The 22,414-nt window shown below is 40.6% G+C and overlaps 2 protein-coding genes across 2 annotated transcripts; one reads left to right on the forward strand and one right to left on the reverse strand.

Annotated features, from left to right (window-relative positions):
* Nucleotides 1-379: 379 nt before the first annotated feature.
* On the reverse strand, nucleotides 380-2,921 carry htr7 (5-hydroxytryptamine receptor 7; the record flags this gene model as incomplete). The annotated part of the gene is made up of 2 exons (XM_079229357.1): nucleotides 380-1,277; nucleotides 2,314-2,921. 2 exons carry the CDS (start codon nucleotides 2,919-2,921, stop codon nucleotides 380-382), a joined length of 1,506 nt encoding a protein of 501 aa, XP_079085483.1.
* Nucleotides 2,922-6,609: 3,688 nt separating this feature from the next.
* prorsd1 (prolyl-tRNA synthetase domain containing 1) lies at nucleotides 6,610-8,627 on the forward strand. The gene is made up of 4 exons (XM_079230196.1): nucleotides 6,610-6,691; nucleotides 7,302-7,427; nucleotides 7,520-7,609; nucleotides 7,835-8,627. The coding sequence occupies exons 1-4, from the start codon at nucleotides 6,611-6,613 to the stop codon at nucleotides 8,045-8,047; spliced, it is 510 nt and encodes a 169-aa protein (XP_079086322.1). The 5' UTR covers nucleotide 6,610; the 3' UTR covers nucleotides 8,048-8,627.
* The last annotated feature ends 13,787 nt before the right edge of the window (nucleotides 8,628-22,414 follow it).

Raw genomic sequence — 22,414 nt, forward strand, 5'->3', positions numbered from 1 at the left:
TCAGTGGGGTAGCAATCAGTTTTGAAAGCACCAAGGTAGCGACCATCATTATTGTTGTACAGTCATTACACTGCACAGCACTTTACAAATAGTCCACTGCAGCAGCCACAATTCAGACAGTATGAATCTTTTCACCACTGAGGTTTTTCCCCAAATGATTCCCAGAAAAAAAAGATTTAGACGTCTTCCGTTTTCCTTCGTAGGCATCCATTTAATCACAGCTTCCTCCCTCATCTCGCCTCAGTGATCATTGTACAAATTTGAGGAAATGAGCATTCTGGCAGCGTGATGGCCTCGTGCCACAGTCCAAACCCCTCGGGCCTTTTCCCCTCAGTCCCTGTTGATCACTGCAGCATTGCTGATTGGCAGACCTACAACTTTACACATCAGTGTCTGGCTTCACCACCAGTTTCAGAGCCTCGTGCATGCCAGCCGCTGACAGCTTCCGATTGATGTTCCGGTAGCGGCACCGCAGGAGGTTACTGTAGGTGGTCCTCAGATCGCGGTTGAAAAACGCATAAATAAAGGGATTAATGAGGGAGTTGGCGTATCCCAGCCACAACAGAGTCCTTTCCAGCCAGAGCGGCACGCAGCTGCACTCCACGCCGCAGACGAACGGCCTGGCGGTGGACACCAGGAAGAACGGCAGCCAGCAGAAGGTGAAGGCGCCGACCACGATGCCCAGAGTGGCGGCAGCCTTCTGCTCCCGTTTGAAGATGGATTGGTTTTTCCTCTTCCGGCGTTGGTGGTGGTCACCGGTCTTGAGGAGGCGAGAGACGCGCGTGCTGCACTCCTCCTCCACTTCGCGCTGGAGCTTCAACGCCGCTGCCACGCAGTCCAAGCTCTCCTCCTCCTCTTCCTCAGCTTCCTGCGCGCCCTCTGTCCCTTCAACACTTCCGGTTTCTCCTGACACCGCCGGCCGGTGAGCCTCGTGGCCTCTTCTCGCCCCCCGGGGAGCCGCGCCGCGCTCCCCTTCCCTGGGGAAGCAGGTGATGGTGTGCTTGGCGGCGCTGAGTTTGGCGGCACGGTAGATGCGGTTGTACATGATCAGCATCACCGACATGGGGATGTAGAACGCCACGGCCGTGGAGTAGACGGTGTAGCCAAAGTCCTGGCTGATGAGGCAGACTCTGCCGTCGTTGACGTTCTGCGCCCAGCCGAACAGAGGAGGCAGCGTGATGGAGGCTGAGAGCAGCCACACTGACAGCACCATCTTGGCCATACAGCAGCCGTTTTGCCGGACGGGATACGTCAGGGGTTTTGTGATGCCCAGATACCTACAGAGAAAGATATGTGCAGAGGAATGATTTCACAAGCAGGGGAATTCATTTCATCTGATTCATTTTCCCCATTTTTATTAAGTTATACTCAAACACAAATATATTTTTCTTGCCTTTGGTTACCCGTAAGTGATGCCCCATCCACCTTTTTAACAAGGTGCCCTTGAGCAAGGTGCTTAACAGCAATCTGTGGTTGCCATATGCAGCCCTCAGGTTGGAAACTAGTCCAAGATGCCAAAAAAGACCATGTGGGATCAGCAAACCCTCCAGGTTTAAATAAAGCTTTGGTCTACATGCCTGGGCTGTTTGCCACTATTATACAGTTTAAAACAATATATTAACCCAGCAGCCCACAACATGAATGCAGGCTGTAAAGGAACGATTTAATAATTTCATTAATCTTATAAAACGACATGCCAATACAAATATAAGAATCATTTATTACAGTCATTTTGACTTCGGATTTGGTGCAATTTTAGTAATTTTCTGCATTGCTATGGAATTTATTCAACTCCCACTTTGACCCTTTTTATTCGATTCAAATGTGGTGTTCAGATAAAAAAAAGAACCTGGTGCGCAGAGGACAACGAACCCAACCTAAAGGTCACAGGTTTACCGTTTGTGACCACGCGCCCTTGAGAGACCCTGAGCCACAGTGAGCCTCCGCGCTTTGACCAGACAAGCCCCATCGTTTCAGTGACTGAGCCACAACATATCTTTTTAGACTGGTAAAGGCATTTTTGTAAGAATATGATGTATGGGGGGAGAGTGGGATTAAAGAAAAAGGAATAGGTTATTGCCAAATGTTTCTACTGAAAAAAATCTACGTGTGGAGAGTTTGCTTTATTCAACTTTTACGCATCGCAGTTTTGGAACCAGTGATATCAAATATGGGTACAAATGAACAAAGTGTGTTGTCTTTTCTGTCAGTCTGAATAAAGATAAAGTCGCTTTATATAGTGTGACTGTTTGGCATATCGTTTCACTGCATTTCTGAATACAATCCTTATAAAAAAAAATAAGTTCATCTCACCTATCAATGCTGATTACGCACAGACTCATGATGGACGCGGTGCAGCACATCACATCCATGGCGATAAAAACGTTACAGAAGAACTGTCCGAATATCCACTGACCACCAATCAGATCCGTGATGCTGACGAACGGCATCACGGCCAGGGCCACCGACAGGTCCGCCACCGCCAGGGAGACGATCAGATAGTTGGACGGCTGGCGCAGCTTTTTGACGAAGCACACGGAGATGACCACCAGCAAGTTCCCGCAGATGGTGACCAGTGTGAGCATGGTGAGGACTCCACCGATCAGGACTTTCTCTGCCCAGCCGTAGCTCAGGATCTGCTCCCCGCATTGGGTCCCGTTCGTCTCCATGACCTGCGGCTGACTGGAGGTGGATGGAGACGCCGTTGCTGCCGCCGCCGCCGCCGCCGCTGCTGCTGCTGCTGCTTCTGCGGCGCCCTGCGCAATCTTCAGCAGCCGTGGCGCAAGAGCCTCCGAGATCATCATGATGGTGGAGTCCCCTGGATCCCCGAGATCTCCACCACCGACTCTGTCCTCTAGCATGAACGACGACCTCATGTTGCCACTACCAACGGTTCCGTTATTCGATCCCGCAACAACCATTCTGCAGCCTTCTGTTCCTTTTTATCCATTGACTTGGAGACCCGTCCGGTGGTGACATAGACGCGCACGGATGTGCCAGCGTTGGTGTGAGAAATGAGTAATTCCTTTCCACAGCCCCCGTCAGGGTAAACTACTCTGACATGCTCTCTTCCCCTCATAAAGCCTCGACGCCTTAAATCTTCTATTTAAAACCAGACTCGTCATTACGCACGTGGCACGCTGCAGGCATATTCCCGAAATACTCGACCTATAAAATACGATTTTATTTTCTTGGTGTCCACCTTGCCAACCACGCTACTTTTCATCCTCACGTGTAGAAAGACAGACACTTAAAACCTACGGTGCGCGAATATACATCTCAGAGAAGTTGGCATGTGACGTCAAAAAGCATGTTGGATATAGCCTATAGGCTTTCGAGAAGCCAATCCCCCCCAAAAAAACGTTAACAAAAATTATCCACAGACTACTCAAACTCTTTGGGTTTTTTTTAAAATTAATTCCCCGGAAAGCGTCTTGGCAAGGACAAACTGTGTCCGTGGATGAGCGTGCGTAATTGCGCAGAGGGACAGAATTTGGGGGTATTTTGGTATCGCCTGTGATATCTAGCGTTTCACCCTCTACACACTCATGCGCGCGCACATAAGCATGCACACTGGAGAAAGAGAGAGAGAGAGACAAAGGGGTGAGATTACACAGCACGTGGACAATAATTGATGGTGTGAAGGCCGTTGCCGGACATTTAGGAGGATTGCTATTATTATGCAACTAAATCCATCCAAGAAAAACTGAGGAGCATTCTGACACATTTTGGATGATAACACTACATTCTCATAGGGCCATATTTGTTTTATTTGCTCCTTGGTTAACGTTTTTCATCACTTTCATCACGACACAGGATGATTGAGTGACCTTTGTTCATGAAGACAGGTTCAATCTTCTCGACTGGTTCGTGTGTAACAATGTGATGGAGCTGGAGAGCTGATTTTCATTTGTGTTACAGTTCAAGCGGACAAGAGGTGCAATCTACCTTCATCTCACTTTTGAAACTTATTTAATGTATGTTGCTGGAGGTGAGAGCAGGAACCCAAACTGCTCCCCAAAGCCTTTTTCATAATTTTCTCATCTGAGCCCAATTATTGTATGATAACCTCATACGTGGGAGTGATACTAATGCGGATAGACGTGGATAGTAGCGCCATCCAGCGGTCAGAAGGAGCTCCTGCATGTTGCTGCGGGTGGTTTCTGCAATATAGTGCAGGATTATTATTTTTTTCTCAGTATGAGATTATGTGTTTAAATATTAATTTACAATTTTAGGTTTTACATTGCATGATGTAATGTATTTGCATTTCTCTTACAATGCCTGTAAATTAATTATCTTTAAGAGCTGTGGTTCTCAACCCGGGGTTCCTTGTAGAGGTCGTCCAGGAGACATGGGGCCCCAGGGATATATGGCTCAATTTCACTTCATTTGGATCCACTGGAAGTTATTATCTTGATGGCAACGTAAAAACCCTCGAGCTTCACCCTAAAACATCGGTTTCAGGCAATATCGACACATCACCCCTTTATTGAAGTTAACGTTAGTTGGATTGTTTCATTTTAAGGATTAAGGTGGAGCTTAAACTGACGTAGCATCTTCTTATAATAGGACAATAGGTTAGGATAGAGTCGAGTAACTTACAAATGTGAAAACTATGGTGATTTTTTTTTTAACAGGTGATATTGTTGATTTTGCCCTTCAAAGTCACACTCAATCATGGTCACAAAAAAAAAAAAAATAGCCCTCTCTGCATGAGCTCCTGTTCATTTGACACCATACTATAACCCTTGTTCATGCAGCTTTGGAAATAAGTGAGTATACTCATTGCAACCAGAACGATGGAAACAAATCCCTGCATCTACACCAATTTGCTGTCAAAGCATCAAAAACTGTCACGTCAGCAATATTGTATGAACACCATGACAATAATTGTTGTATTATTCAAGCAACATGATGCATTGGTTTCTTAGGAGCAGGTCACCGAACCTGCAGCTTTGAGGAAACTTGGGCAATGACCTTGAGCGCTCTCCTGATGTTATTATTTTTTAGTACAGTCAGCAACTTTAAAATAGTTTGTTGACAGTATTTGCTCTGAAACTGAGACCGATGAGTTAAAAACTCTGCATTGGGAATTGAGAACTTTGGAACAAACACTTATAGCCCTGACAAACCCATCCAACACCTCTGGGATGGACCGATATTGGATGTGATGTATAAGCGTCCGCATATAGAGTTCACCTTATACCCAACAAAATGGATGAACGAGGGTGTGTGTGTTTTTTTCTACAAATCATAGTTGGACAACTGTGTGAAAACCTGCCATCATTATCTCTCTGCAGACATCAGTTTATTGTTTGACTGTTTTTAATGCCGTTTTTATGCACTTGGGATTTAATATACTGACTTTTTAATCCCTGTTTACCACCTATCATCTGTAAATATTGCATTCATTTTATCATCTTTTCTTCTTCTTTTTTGCTTGTATTGCCCCATTCCACGATCCCGATAACAAGTCCCATGAATAAATGAATACGTAAATGACTGAATATCAATCAACCCCCACCTCTTGCACAGCAACAACTTGTTTTCCAATCACATAAACTGTATTTATGAAGGTCATGTTTTTGTTTCTTTGGCATTATTAATCTTTTTGTTATGACATTTTGATTTATATTGGGAAGCATTAAGTGCAGCGCGTGCATCACAGTCTGCCACAGTCCACATTCCTCTGATTGTTGGTTATTAGTTCAGTTCTCTACTGACTGTTCCCTTTGCCAAACAAAACTTGTGCTTGGACACAAACTATTAGCAGCATATACATATTGTTTACTGATCACTCATGCTAGGGGAGACCTGGGTGGTAAGTGTCACCATTTTTTGGTTTTGACTTCATCACCAGTGGTGAATTTGGTATGAAAATATTGGTGCAGCCACACAATTTTCATACAAGAAAATTTGACTTTGAAAAGCCGACGCATGACCAGCAACGAAAGGTTATTCCCTCAATAACATCTTTTGGAAGAATGATGCGAGTCCTTTCAGTAGAAAATCTATGACGAGGGAGACGTGGTTGTGAATAAACAGCTTTAACCCTCCATGTTGTTCCCTCCAGGCTGCATGTAACACCACTGATGGACAACATGGGTCTAAAGGGACCTCAGCTAATTATTTTGTTTCATATCTTACAAATTCCATTGACAAGACATACAGATAAACAGTAAAATAATTGTTCCTGATGTAAAAAAAAAACTACAACTTAGTTGAAATATTCAGTGATGAAATGCTTAAAATGCAAAGTGCCACAATAAATGAGAGCAGATGGGAGGACACCCGGTACTTCTGCGATGGTTCGATGAAAGGAGGATGGAGTTTTCATTAGTATAGTTCACTGCAATGATGAAAAAGCCAGAAACTAAGAGGGGACATTGCTTCCGAGTTGTTTTTAATGCATTTATTAGAAACTCGGAGGAACAATAGTATTCCAGAAGATGGCAGTAATGCAGCAGTAAAGATATCCGCTGCTGTAAAGCGCAGTAACGAAGAAGAGTTGTCTTCTTCTTCTTCTTCTTCTACGTGCAGCTGTTTCTCTCCAGTCCTCTGCAGATTTCTCTTAGTTTTTTTTATTACATACACATATTTATTGAAGATGTCAGAAGATTTGCGGTCCGAGCTGGAGAAATACCTGCAGAGCTTAAACATCCAGACAACGTGCGTGGAGCACCCGCCGGTAAAAAAAAACAAAAAAAACAGCTCGGGTTTCTGTTCACTCAGCTGACGTCAACGAGTCCACACTTATACATTAAATATATCGTGACTCTTTTAAAGCAAAATAACATTTATAATATACGTCATTGAAGCTGGCAGAGGAACACAATGGTGGAAAACCATTGAATCCCATTAGAATGCGACACATTTCTAAGTGTTCTTTACTTCTCTATCATCTTTAAACACAGGAAGAGACATTGCAGGAATCATTGTTAATGCACACTTCTATTCGGCCTCATCCAATACACTAAATTGTACTTACTGAAGTATAATTTTAGCGTTGGTACTAGGCTCCATGTGTTCACATATTTTGTAAGACGTGTCTGATGCAATACTTCGCTGTGACCTACAGGGGGCGCCACGTGATCACTTTAGTCGCGCACCTTAGCGTCATACTGAGGCCCTCCACGCAGGTAGCAGTTTATTTATCCTGCAGCAAAAAGCCGTGAGCGATTTCAGTTTCTAAAATGAAAAGCAGGTTCAGCATATATTAAACCTCAACGTGTCTTCAGAAAAATAGAAATGCATGACACAATATAGGTGAAATGTGTGTTTTCCATCCCCTCTTACAGGTCTTCACCGTGGAGGAGATGATGCCTCACCTGCAGGACGTGAGCGGAGCCGTCACTAAGAACCTCTTCCTGAAGGACAAGAAGAAGAAAGGCCTGTGGCTGGTGTCGGCTCGCCACGACCGCCAGGTCGGCTCACATCCGCACATTCACCCTCGCATCCGTCTGCCTTCCCGAAGAGGTCCTGCTCTCATCCCATAATCCTCTCTGTTCCTCTGCAGGTGAACCTCAACGAGCTCGCCAAGAAGCTCGGGGTCGGCAGCGGCAACCTGCGCTTCGCGGACGAGGCGGCCATGTTGGAGAAACTCAAGGTGAGAAACAGATTTGTTCTTCAGTGTCAAGTAATTTAACTATTTAATTTCTACCTGGTGGGAGTGCCTTTCAATATTAATTTGTTTTCTTCAGCCGCTATTACCATCAAGAATACTGTCCACATATTTCATATCCCATGACAGACTGGTCTGGTTTCCAGTCAGTGGTTCGGGAAGCTTTCTTTCTACTTTCTTTGTTCATTTCCTCTGTCCGTCTCCTCTCAGGTGGGTCAGGGCTGTGCGACGGCTCTCGCTCTGCTCTTCGACCGGGACCAGAGTGTGAAATTCGTCCTGGACCGGGACCTGGTGGAGGGAGGCCACGAGATGGTCTGCTTCCACCCCATGACCAACGCCGCCACCATGGGCCTCCGACCCGACGACCTGCTGCGCTTCCTCAAGGAAACGGGACACGAACCCGTCCTGGAGAGCTTCGAGTAGGACCACACCTGAACGGAGCAGAAGAAGAGGACCCGAGCGCAGCCTGCATGGGACATGAAAATAACCTGCCGAGCCAAATATTGACTTTATTCTGCTTCAAAGATTTTTTTTAAAAAAGGATGACAAATGATCCAATTAGGGCTTTCACGATATCTGACTTGTACTGCACAATTATCGCGGCCAAAAGAATGAATTCAATGAGAATTTGGCAAATGAATACAAGCTGGGGAGGTGGAGAAAGTGTAATCATTACTATAATTCATCATTTAAAAGGCGTTGGGATATTTACATGCTACGTGTATTAACATTGTTTCAATATTTCATTTTTAAATATCATGGTTATCGTCGATACCGGCATATTGCGACACTAAATGAAACGCCCAAAGTCTTCATCAGATCATGTACATGAAGATAATCATGTGACTTTAATGTAGTGACACATGATTTCAAATACTGGCGAGCATGAAGTGAACGTAAAGGGAAATCAGTTTTAGATATGTTTCTCCTTCTGTGGAAATCAACTTCCAGAGACTCTTTCCAAAATAAATGTGTGGTCCAGTTTCTGTTGATGGCGTTAAGAGCCGGGACTCTTATCAATAATGTGCCATATAACCCCTGCTGATATTCTATATTGGGACTGTAATGGACACCTCCGCCTCTAGGGGGCACTGTATATACACAGTGGGAAGGGGTGTTGTACCGCTTGTATATAAATCACCCTGTTTGAGCTGTGACTAATGGCTTTAGTAAATGGTTATTAAATATGCTTTATAGATTAATTCTGAGCCATTAATGAAAAACAAGTTGGGTCAGGAACGTCCCCCATTTAAATCTTAAATGTAACATTTACAACATAATTTGAATTGTGATAGAAACCCTTTATTAATTACAGACTTGTTTTTTAACTACTCATCATAAATAACCAAGTAACATAAGCCATTTTTGTATTAATTAATCAGTCAATCAATAATAATAACTTATTTAGGATTTGACACAAATAACCCTATTAAGGAAAAAATACAATGAAAAATAAATTAAGATAAATTAAAAGCCAGACTAAAGAGATAGGTCTTGAGTTTGCTTTTGAATAACTCTTTATTTAACATTTGTTTAGCACGACATCATTTATTTTAAATACCATGTATTAATTATTGAACAACATGTTATACTTTATTAATGACTTAATAATATATATAACTGCAGACTTAGTGGCTTATTAAAAGCAAGAAACCTTTGATAACTAATGCTTTTTTCACAATCTGGCAACCAGTTAAGGCTTATAATTGATAACGTATTAAAAAATGGTTTGTTAAATATTAATAAAGCCATGAATTACAGCTCATAGATTATTTATTAGAAATGTATTTTTGATTTTGAAGGACGGTGGAAAGAGATTACAGAAAGGATGCGTTCACTGACCCTGTGATTCTGCTCCAGACTGACCTCTAATCCCTCAGGGTGTGTCATTAGAGTAAAAGAGAAAAGTACAAAGCAGGAATAACAGGACCTTGTGTGGAAAGTAGGGAGAGGCTGAAATCCTGGAAAAAACTGTAAAATCACTGCAAACAGATCTGTCCTCCATCTGAGTGTTTTTACACCAGTAGTCATTATTCTGGAGCCGGTTTATAGAAGTATTCTAAATGAGAAACAGCTGGTGAAGTCTGTTACTGTATACTTAGCACAACCTTAAACACCAACAGCAGTCGAATGCAACAAAAACAAAATACAGCAGTGATATTAAAGCTGGGGTAGGCAGTATATTGTTGGCATCATTGGGCAAAAAATCCATAATAATATATGCATTGGTTCAGGGGGCTCAGCCAAAAAAAAAGCATGAAGGGATTTAGATTGTATCTATATTTTTAATAAGACAACCAATATGTTTTATGTTATTGACAGAATAAGAAACCAGCGAGTTTACATTTTTTTGTTATTATTGACTTATTTTGTCATCAGACGCTCTCTGTCCACACGGAAACCTTTAAGTATGGACTTCTATTATGTTACGTAAACAAACTGTGCATGGACTTGCAGTCTGTCATCCCAAAGGGCTTCACGGCCCACGGGTCTGCAAGAAGACAAGAGGGTAGTTATCATAGAACTGTATACTGTCAGGATCACAACAAGGATGAGGTTGGAAATGAATGACACTTGTCATCAGCAGAGATGACAAAATTCCAGTCGAATAATGTGATATATTTAGAAAAATCTGAAAATGACACAGCAACATATCGGACCACCAAAGGACATGCATGTTAAAGATCTCTCAACATCAAACAGCCGACTCGTGACCAACGAGAAGTGCCTTTTTCGTCTGTTGAGCGACCTCATCCTTGTAAACATTGTACATCCAACAGTTGGTTTTGAATAATGAAGTCCCATTAAAAATAGGGTTGAGCATCGTAATGGTTACTTAGCCTGGAGTCTCCCTCGCACATGTATCAAGATTGCATCTTCAAGGTTTTATGTCCAGGTTTTATACTGATTATAATTCTGTTTTTTATATTTACAGTATATATATCTATATATATCTATATATATATCTCTTTATTTATATATAAATATATATATATAGAGATATATATATATAGATATGTGTATATACACATATATATATAGATATGTGAGTATATATGTATATATATGTGTGTGTATATATATGTATGTACAGTATATATGTGTGTACATATATATGTGTGTATATGTGTATATATACATATATGTATATATGTGTTTATATGTATATGTGTATATATGCATGTATATATACATATATGTGTATATATACATATATATAGATATGTGTATATATATATGTAAATATATGTGTGTGCATATATATGTATATATGTATATATATACATATATATGTATACATATATATGTATGTATATGTGTATATATATGTATGTGTATATATATGCATGTATATATATATATATATATATATATATATATGTATATATAATATATATATGTGTGTATATATATATATATATATATGTATGTATATATGCATGTATGTATGTGTATGTATATATATATATATATGTGTGTGTATGTGTATGTATATATATATATATATATATATATATATATATATATATATATATATATGTGTGTGTATATATGTGTGTATGTATATATGTGTATATGTCTGTATATATGTGTATATGTCTGTATATATGTATGTATGTAAGTATATATGTAAGTATATATGTATGTATATATGTATGTATATATGTGTATATATGTATGTATAGGGCCCTGATCTGTGATTTTGCAGGACGTTTACTTAGATAAGGAGTCTTAAACAGCTTTCATCCAATAAGCATTTAGTCGTACTTAAGTAAAGTGACCTACTAAGTGAATGTATTAGTGAGATTCCACCTTTCCACTGAACATAATATAGTCCAATAGGCTTCAACACCATCTTGACTGTCAAAATAAAATACATCTCACTGGACCAAAGGTGCGTCGCCATTCTCGTGCTTTCATTTTGAAAGGACAACCGGACGTGCGCGTGTGTCTGATGACAGCAGCTTGGTGGGTCCTTCAGTCCTCACTCAGCCGGTCCTCAGAGTCTGAAGGTAAGCAGCTGGCTGCCGGGGGGGTTGTGACGCAGCATTCATGTTTATCGGACTCTTTAAACTGCACCTGCTACGCATTGTCTTTGCGCGCGCGCGCGTGTGTGCATGTGTGTGTGTGTGTGTGTGTTTGTGTGCGTTTTACTACTCGCGTGCGCAGTGACGCTGCACGTGCACATCACATCCATCCATCTTCCTGCTGCTGTGAAACAGATGCTACTGGTGTTTAAAGCTGCAGGCTGACAGAGGTTTCTCTGTGGATGTTTTAATCCATGCGTGCGCGCGTGTCTTTGTGTGTGCGTGTGCGCGCGTGTGTGTGTGTGTGTGTGTGTGTGTGTGTGTGTGTGTGTGTGTGTGTGTGTGTGTGTGTGTGAGAGAAATTACTTCAGCTCAAAGTGTTAGCATTTTTGCCTCTTCACTGTTTGTAAAATATTTGTTATGAAAGTTTCTGAATTATGATATATTTTATAGAAAGTGGACAGGAATTGAACTTAAAGGTTAAACTAAAGTTATGAAACAAAAAATACACGTTTTTATCATTTAAAATTATTTACCATTTATTAATATATCAAAGTGTATATATTACATATATATTATTTCATACTTTTTATATATGTTTTTTAAATTATAGATATAATGTTTATCTGTTTCTAGATTCAAAATAAAATAAAAATGATTTGTTTATAAGACTATATATATATTTATAACCTGAAATCTGTAGTAGCTGTATAGTATTTTACACCCTGGTTAGGTGTGTGTGTTTGAATTTGTGTGGGTTTAATGACAACTCTACTTATTTAATACCTCAAGATCAGTTCAGTAGTCATAAGGAGCTTCTGGGTTAATTTACTTTTCCCTCTCATCCTACTCTATTGATGTCATAGAATTTCATCTCAGCTTGAGTATAGAGACTTAAACAGAAAACCTGCATTACAAACTGAAGGTGTTCCTATCAGGGAGGCTGTAATGAAAGACACTGTCCAGTTGCAATGTGGGAATTGTAGGAGCCAGTGTTTGAGAGCATTAAAGTCAGGACATCTCCTCTGCAGCACAGCTTTTGACTGTTCTTCCTTTTCATACTGAATCACTGGAGGACAATTATAAAGAATCAAATGGATTGAATTTGAAGTTGTGGAAATATCAGCAGCTTCAGAGCAAAAGTAACTCATGAACACAAACTCTCTCTTTCTCACTGTGTGTGTGTGTGTGTGAGAGGCTCTCTCGCCCTCTCTCTGCATTCCTAATGAGTGTGTATTGTTGCATTGTTGTGTAAAATTTGCAAATGAATAAAACGTTACATACAGACACTCAGTTCCCACGCTGTGTGTGTGTGTGTGTGTGTGTGTGTGTGTGTGTGTGTGTGTGTGTGTGTGTGTGTGTGTGTGTGTGTGTGTGCTCGCTCCCCCCCCCTTTTAAAAAGACATTTGTTGTGAAAATCCTCTGTGGGAAGATTTATACATTAGCTGCCTCTGAGCCACTGAGCAGTTAATATTTAATACTGAATATAGCATTGAGGTGAGTCAAATGACATTATTCGGCCCATAAGCTGTAGTTAGTTTGATTTATTTTATATATGTATTCTCTTTTTATTATTTTCTTCATCAACTTCATTCTTTTACTGTAAATGTTGGCTGTTATTGTTGAAGAACTAGTTCAGAATCAAACATCATCATCGTCATCAGCAACGCAGCTTTTTATCGCTTGTTTTGGTACATAATGGTCACATGAAAAAATCAATACTGCGAAGATTAGATGAATCCCAATTTTGTGAAAATTCAGTTTTTGCAAGATCACAGGACCATAAATAAGTAGAGATACATAGAGAAAGTAAAAAGAAAAGAAGAAGCATACAAAGCTAAAATAGGAACGATACAAGGGAAATTCAAGACAAAGTTGCAAGTTAAAGTGACAGTGGTGTGGTTAATAGCAGCTAGTCAGCAATCTAGTATGTTAGTTAACAAGAATCATAAAATAAAATCCTCTCCTGCACATTAAAGACAGGTACGGGATAGAAGTAGAAGTATAAAGTTCTGCAGCGTGAAATGAAAACACTCAAGTAAAGTACATCAACATTGCATTGAAGTACTCTCTCGTCTCGCCTACTGCTGTCTGTCGGCTGTGGTCCTGAACTGCAGCTCCATTGCCGTGGCGACAGAGAGCAGTCTGGTCGCTATGGGAGACGAGACAGAAATAAGTGTGTGTCATTACTTGTGTGCGTATGTGTGTGCGTATGTGTGTGTGTTTTCTTCTCCCACGTCTAATTACACTGATACAGAACCCAAAGTTAAAGTGCTGCTTGTCACACACATATAACTGTGTGTGTGTGTGTGTGTGTGTGTGTGTGTGTGTGTGTGTGTGTGTGTGTGTGTGTTAAGCTGCCTAGACCGTCATGATGTAATTGTTTTTCTGCTGTTTTTATTTTTCTGCCTCTTCACAAATGAAGAGTCTTCAGGAAACCCTTCCCGGTGGTGGGAGTAAAACTACACTGATAACAGAAGTACTAGCTGCTTTGTCTTCTGTACTGTGTTCTCGTAGTAGTACAGCTTTAGTGATACGATGTTGTAGACACACGGATAAGAAAAGCAGCTGCCTTCAAGGATTTTGAATGCAGGGTTTTTGCTTGTAATTTGAATACTTTTGCATTGTGATATTGGAACTTTTATTGAGATAAATGTTTTTGGGATTGCTACTTTTGCATATGGGTACTACTGCGTGCTTAATGGTCTTGTAGTTGGACATTTTAGGGAAATGCAGTTAGCTTAGCTTAGCACAAAAGCCGTTTCTCAATACATGTACGGACTTATGTACTTTAGCGTTTGGGACGGGATGACGCAGTGCGGTCTTTCTGCAATTGGAACAGCAGCTTACTTGATGATGTCACCACCTCAGCTGTTGTTGCTAATGAGCTTACTCTGGTTCTTCACTATAAAGTATTTTTCCAATTAAACCAAATATGACAATCCTGCTTTTTCCGTTTTCATTTCAAATTGTAATAATAACTGGAAACAGGGGGAAACAGCGAGCAGCTAGATATATAACGTGTGAATAGGGTAGCTTTAGAGGAGCTGGTGGATTATTTTATTACTCTTGGACAGAGCCAGGCTCGCTCCTTTCTCCTGTTTCCATTCTTTAACATGACCCCATGACCTTTCCTGTACCGCCCCTCTCAGGACAAACATTGCATATGTAGCCGCACGACAAAAGATACTCAGACATTGACTGCAGTTGTTTTTGTTCCCCTCCCTGCCGGCGTTTCATCCCCAATATGAATTTACCCAGAGTATAATCCTCCTCTGTTTTCTGCATTTGCATATTTCATTAATTGGTTGGTTCATCCTGTGTGTGTTTACAGCCCCAGCAGGGTTTCTGGAAATAATAACGTGGATAACATTTAGCTCCCGGAAACTGGAAGCCTCATTAGATACCGAAAACTCTGCAGGAAGAAAAAAAAAAGTTTTGTCTTGATGTGACGCTCTGCAAGAGACGACTCCGATCAGAAGTCAGACCAGCACCCTGAGGTGGGAGGGGAAATTCAGACAGCACTACATGTTGCTGCTAATTTGTTTGAACATTAATTACTAGTTGTAAATATTGCAGGTGCCTACTTCAATGTAGTGGCTGTGATTGGATGACAACTTGAAGTAGGGCATCTCATTGGAGCACAGGGAACCACAGCGGGAACCGTCATGTATTATGTGTGACAAATTATCTCACACACACACACACACACACACACACACACACACACACACACACAGTAATGAGGTAGAGGCCTCTCGTGGTGAAGTGTCTGATGAGCGTTAATGGGACTCTGTGAGGAATGTTGGCTGGTCTCTACATTGGTTGACAAATATTTTGTCTTGATCAGTTTATCAGTCATTTGGCCTTTTGGTTTGATTCCAGCCGGAGACCTTTGTTTCATGTCATATCCCCCTTCCCATTTCCTGCCCACCGCTTCTCGGTCAAACTGTCCAATAAAGGCAAAAATGCACAAAAAGAAAGTCAGAATATATTGCAAATATTTGTTGAACTGAAGTCTATCTATCTATCTATCTATCTATCTATCTATCTATCTATCTATCTATCTATCTATCTATCTATCTATCTATCTATCTGTTTTTCTCTCTCTCTCTCTATCTTGTGTCTTTAACTCTCTTTTGTTCTGTTCTTGTTTGCATTTTTTATTTCCTACATATCAAAAAAGAATTTTACAGTTAAATCATATACAATATATCAGGTTGTAATGTGTAGTCTGTGTTTTTCACGCATCCTTAAACGAACCCGTCTGACTGACACTTCCCCTTTAAGAGATCCAGGAAGTGCACGAGAGCAAGGGGGCGGTGGCTGAGGGGTGGTGCTTATTGAGGAAACAGGTGTGTGTGTGCTGACAGGGATGATGTCATTCTCTTGCTGAGTCACCTGGGAGACGGCTGCTGAACGTAGTGTGGACAGAGAAAGAGAGAAAGAGAGATAAAGGAGGAGGAAGAGGCAAAGGGCTGTCTTCATCACTCCTGTTTTTCTCCCTGAGGAGGCGACGGTGTGAGGAAGCAGGAAAGGAAGAGGAGGAGAAGGAGGCGGAGGAGGAGGAGGAGGAAGAGGAGTCATTTGAATGCTGTTATCTGTCAAGGTGAGAGAGCGACAGCAGGAATGAATGAGAGAGTGAGAGCAACACACACACACACACACACACACACACACACACACACACACACACACATTTAATCTTGTATCCCCTCTGTGGCTGAACCGTCTCACCAAACTCCATTCTGAAATGCTCATTTTAACTCCTCGCTTAACTATGGTACCTTGTGTTATGTCTGTAAGTGGAGTAGACTTGCTGCATTGACCCTCTGAACATCTGTTGCATGAAGAGTTTCATCCCAAACTGAACACACAGTTGTGTTTTTCTTGTGTCGAACAAGATGTTTTCTTTAACTTGACCGTGATGTGTGTGGCGGCTCTGGTGAGGAGGAGGAGGAACAGACAGTCCAACAACAAACCGTCGGCCTCAGAGCCCAGCCTGTAATTTCTCCAGCTGCACTTTGGTTTCGTGGTCAGTTTGGCTTCAATGCGTCGTCACTCCCTGTTTTTGGGGTTGCTGTAACTCCGTGGATGAACGTTCTGCTTGTTTGTGTGGAAACTGTATTCACACTGCATTCACAGTTTCCTGCTCTTTATGGCATTTATGGCATTTGTGGCTCATTTTTGCTTTGATCTGGCCTCCTGACCTTTTAACCTCCGTTATCTGTCAAGTGGCCACCATGGCAGGTAGCAGGGGGAAAAGGATAGAGCATGAATTTGCAACAGCTGCAACTCCGTTCGTGCGTGCATCCATCTTCATGTCAACTTTCAGTCTCCTTGGGCAAAAATCTATTGTGGCCTGACCTTCGTTGGCGGTAAAGTTACAACGGAGCTAAAACCTACAACTCTACTCCGAGTTCAGGGGCCTGCAATCACTAAAACATCGTCAGGCTCAATGTGACCCCTGAAGTCATATTTTTGTCAGGCCAAACTTCAAGACCCCTCGTCTTAAATAGAAAAGTAAAGTGTTTTAGTTCAAACAGTATCTCCTTAGCCTGATCGAATTTTTATGAAGTCAGTTCGCTCACCAACAAACAGTTTGCACTAAACTACTTTGGGACTCTGGAGGAATCCACTTCTCAGCCGTCTGACAGAATTATTCATCGAACCATCAGACCCCAGTTTGTTCAACAATTCATGAAGTGCATATTTAATGTTCCCCAACTGCAATAAATGCATAAATAAGACCGATTCCATAACGATCATCCAGTCAAATCACTGCTATATGTAGAATTATCACACCAAAATCGGAGGGTTTTATTTTTGTCAGCCGGTAAATATATCAGATGTTGATGGTAGTTGATGCCACGTCTTACGCACAGCTTTTTAGCTGTTAATGTGTCCAGAAACCTTTTTACATAGTTCAATTTACAAATTATTTGTCGCTTGTAAAACAACAAGACTTGCATAAAAATACTAAGTAGTAATTCTAAAGGTGTCAAGAGTGTGACAGATTAATAGCGAGAGAGAAAACAGGTGATAAATCGTCTGTACATGTACACATATACGGTTTAGTGTGTGTGTGTGTGTGTGTGTGTGGGGTACCATCATATGACTGTGAGAGTAAACAGTGTGTCATAATGGAGAATGGGAGGGTGATGTCATTCAGGAAGTGGACATAGTGAAATAAAAGGACACACTGTAACTGTACCATATGCTTGGTGTCACATGACGGTCTGTTTAGTGTTCAGCTGCTTCAACCACAAACGTTTGTATTAATGACGCCTTTTTGATGGATTTGTGTAATTCTGCCCTTATTTTAAAAAAACTAAACGTAATTAAAATATCACATATTTATCACACGTGGAATCACGTTTCATATGACAGGAAACAAGCAACTTGTAGCTCACAGGTATTTCTCGGAAAAGGTCACACGTGACATTTATGTTTTCATGTGCAGATGTGTCTGCTTTTTTTTTTAACACAAACGTCTCCAAGAAGACTAAACATTGACTTTGTTGGCTCTTTCCCTCAAGCTTACTTTGTCCTCTGGGTGATGTACTCGGCACGTCAGAGTCAACACTGGAGAGACAAGTTCAATGTGTTTGAACATCAGTGTGAGCATCCATATTGTTCAAGGCGTGGGTCTGTAGGGACTGCGCGTTGGTTCAGACTAAGACATGTCAATAACTATGGGATGGAATTTTCATAGAATTTCTGCATACATTCCTGTTCCCCAGAGGATGAACCCTACGGACTTCAGTGATCTTCTGAGTTTTCCTCTTGCGTCACCACAAGGTTGAACGTTGTGGATATTGGATGGGTTGTGATGAAATGTGGTTGAGATATTCATGTCGCCCTCAGGATGAACTGTAACAGCTTGACAACGTGATCCTCTGAATTTTAATCTTCCACCAACATCGGATCAAGATTTTAATTTGTTCACTACTTTGGTTCATGACCAAGTAACTAATGTCAAGTGTTAATCAGTGATGATGTTTGAACCGTACACACATTACTTAAGTATTTCTCCACTTTAGTATTACTACTTTTACTTGAGTTAAAGATCTGAATACTTCTTTCACCGCTGGATCTCGTTTTAGATATTAACTTGGAATTTGGGGGCAACACAATTTAGTACATTTTGCTAATAATACTTCTGCACTTTCACTAAAAAATCATTTTGAATGCAGTACATTTACATGTATGTATAAGTACATTTACTTAAGTAAAGGATCTGAGCACTTGCATACTAACTGTCTCGCTACTTTGTGGCATGACTTCAGGAAAAGCATCAAAAGCATGCATGGTAATATCATCATCATCATCATCATCATCATCATCATCATCATCATCATCATAATCATCAGCAGCAGTATTGTTTATTGTTTGAAACAGTCTTTGAAAACTCAGTGGGAGTAAATTGGTTCAAACAGGACGCCCCCCCGCCCCAGTAAACACACACACACACACACTCACACACACACACTCAGTAATGAGCAGGAAGCTGCAGCAGGTCACCGTTTCCCTCTCGTCTGTTTTGGCCTTCAGATTCTTTGTATTCAAATCACAGCAGCTTTTTCTGCGCGAGCTGAACGAGACAAGTCTTCGCTCTCACTTCACTGAGCTCTTTGTTCCTCATCATAGAACCACGGAGAGGGACAGTAACCATCAAACACAGCACTGTGAGAAGATGGAAATGACTCATTGTTGTGTTTGAAAACACGTCGTGATAGCACAAACTGTTCATCGCAGTCTTTCATACAACCAGGAAAACAATCTCACACTGTCATCGGGTTTTTATTGGAACTAAAACTTGTTGTCAGAGTACCTGAAATAACATTAAAGGGAATGCACTACATGTTTAGTTTATGTGAAGGATAATGATGAACAAATTGGTTTAACCCTCACAAGGTTGATTGAAAATTGTTTATTTGATTGTTTGCATAATAGGATGGAGTATTAGGGGGGAAAAAGGCAATCAAAAAGATTTGAGATGAGAGAAAAAAGTTGCAATGTTGTGAGAATAAGAGTCATAATATCATCATCAAGTTAAAGGGGTGATTTTACAATTGTGATGTTTCAAGAATAAAGTCATATGATCAAAGTAAAGTCATATTTCCAAAATCTAATTAAAATATACTTCAATAACCTGTCTGTCAACTAAAACATGCACATAATCTAATTGAATCATAACATGTAGCATTTCTCTTCATAGTGCTTTATTATAATAGCTATATACTCTCATAAGAGGAACATTTATCCTCTAACATTATACAAATATTATGTATTGTGAAAAGTATTTCTATGTGCACTTAGTTGTGTGAACTTTTGTAGCTTTAGGACATTTGCTCAAGTACAGTACTAAAGTATAAACGTTTCAGATACTTTACTGAATTCTACTTCTTAGAAGTACAAGTGCTGTTTACTTTAATACAAGTAGCTCATGATGAGTAAATAAAACCTGTTCCCCCAATGTTGATTCAATATCTCACATTGCTCTTTCAGTATAAAAGCGTGAATTATTTCCACCATAATACTCTCTTACCGTACGTGAGAAAAAATACACTTCTTTTTGCTTTAATGCAACGTTTTCCTTGTCTGTGGCAGCTGTTTTCTTGCTTTGGTGACCCACTTATCACCGTTGTCCTTGTGCTCTGACCTTTGACCTCCTCTATGCTGCTTGGCCTGATCCCCTCTGGATAGAAACTGTCAATGTAAATGTTCCAACATGGAGAACAGAAAGACGGAGCTTCTCCAATTTGTTTTTATTAATTATGAAACATTTTTTAAACCGTACTTGTGACAAACGAAAGGTTTCATGAAGCAAAGAGAATAGAAACCCATGACTGCAGACTTAAAGCATGAGTGAACAGGAGGATCAGCAATTTAGTTGAACTTGAATTAAAAGAGTTGACTCGTTTAACGTTGTATTGAACAACAACCAAAACCCATCCCCTTTGAACCCCTCCAAAATAAAAGACCTTTCTCTCAGGCCTTCATATCCTCTCTCTGGACTTCCTCCATGTCAGCTGTTTGTCCGGATGGTCGACGGTCTTTCAGCTCGTACATCAGTCAGCCGGTTTGGATGCTGGCAGATTAGCTGTACATGTAAATGGAAGAGTGCTGATGAATGCAGTGCATGCTTCGAATTCAATTAAATGTGTATACTTTGCCATTTTTATATTACAATTGTGCATATTTGCTCCTCTCGCCCCATTTTAGCATAATTTTGTCTTCATTTCTGTTTTTTTTAGGCTTGCCCAAAATGTTTTCTACTAAAAGATGACTATTTTTGTTCCCTTACATCTGCGACTATAAAACTGTCTTTTTCTGGCGAATTTGTATGCACCAATTGATGGTGGAAACGTCTTTATTTGTGTGAAGGATAACCTACCTGGGTGACATTTCAAAATGGAATTGAATGCAGTAAAAGTCCCTTTTGTTACTTTAATGTTTTTATTGATTGACCTTTTCTCTAGTCTAGCGCCACCCTCAGGATAAAGTTTACACAGATGTTTTCAGGTGTTTCCAAAAGAGCTCTGTTGACTTTCCCAGATAACATCTGTTTACACAGATCGGCTCCCATAAACATCCACAGCGATAAACGTCATCGCATCATGATTCTGTCACACTGCAGTGGAACTTCTCACCGGGGGGGGGGGGGGGGGGGGGTTGAAAATGAGCCAGACCTCTTTCCTCTGCTGGAAACTCTGAGAGCTGCTGCTGTGCTTTTAATTTGAAAACATTATCAAGTGGCATTACAGTCACTTGAGCAATTTGACCGCATCCTGTGCAGGTTTCATTCAGAAGTAAATTAAGTTAGTGAGCCTGAGCGAGTGTGGCTCTGTGACAGATGGGATTTAAAATACAAACCTGCTGTAATACCCGTGAAGTACAAGTATTTGTTCCATACATTTACTGCATGTACTCTGTACAGGCAGATCCTTTCAAAACAAGCATCCATCTGTCATTCATGAGACTTTCCATTTGCTCCCTCTCTCCAAACTGTTTACTTCCTTTTTAGTTTACTTCAGTGGTGGAAAACATATTTAGATCCTTTACTAAGACAAAGGTACTTTTACCACGTGAAAATACTCCTCTACAAGTAAAAGCCCTGCATTAAAAAATGTACTCAAGTAAGAAAGTATTATCATCAGATTGTATTCACGAAGGCCGACCAAAAATAAAAGTACTCCTTTTACAGAATGGCGCTTTTCAGAATAATATATATATATTTATATTTCAATGAATGTATATACTGCTGGATTGCTTATTCTATCATAATGGAATATTTTGTTTAATTAATCTGAATTCGCAAAGTGACTAAAGGTGAAGTGCAGTAAAACGTACTTCTCTCTGAGTGGAGTAGAAGTATAAAGTGGCATAAAAAGGGAATGTAAAGGATACTAAGTAAGGCCTCTGCAGCGCTCTTTAGCCTTGTTTAGCCCCGTTCCACCCGCTTCAGCCCTATTTAATAGAAACCAGGTTGAGCAGTTTCCACCAGAGGAATGTTTGAGGGCTGTGGTTCAGATCTGATCTCCACCCAAACACTCGGCTCCACATGAGACAAACTGCTTCTTCATGTTTTATTTCATTAAACATCATGAATTTATTTTTAACCACATTTTGACTGCCTGCCATCTCTCACACATATTTCATCCTCTTGTTTATACAAGTCGGCCTTCTTATGAAGCTCTGTTGCACTCCAGAGAATATTGTGTTTGTGTAAGAAGTATTAGATGGGGCAGCATGCCGT

The sequence above is a fragment of the Taurulus bubalis genome, assembly GCF_910589615.1.
Source record: "Taurulus bubalis genome assembly, chromosome: 14".
Taxonomy (NCBI): domain Eukaryota; kingdom Metazoa; phylum Chordata; class Actinopteri; order Perciformes; family Cottidae; genus Taurulus; species Taurulus bubalis.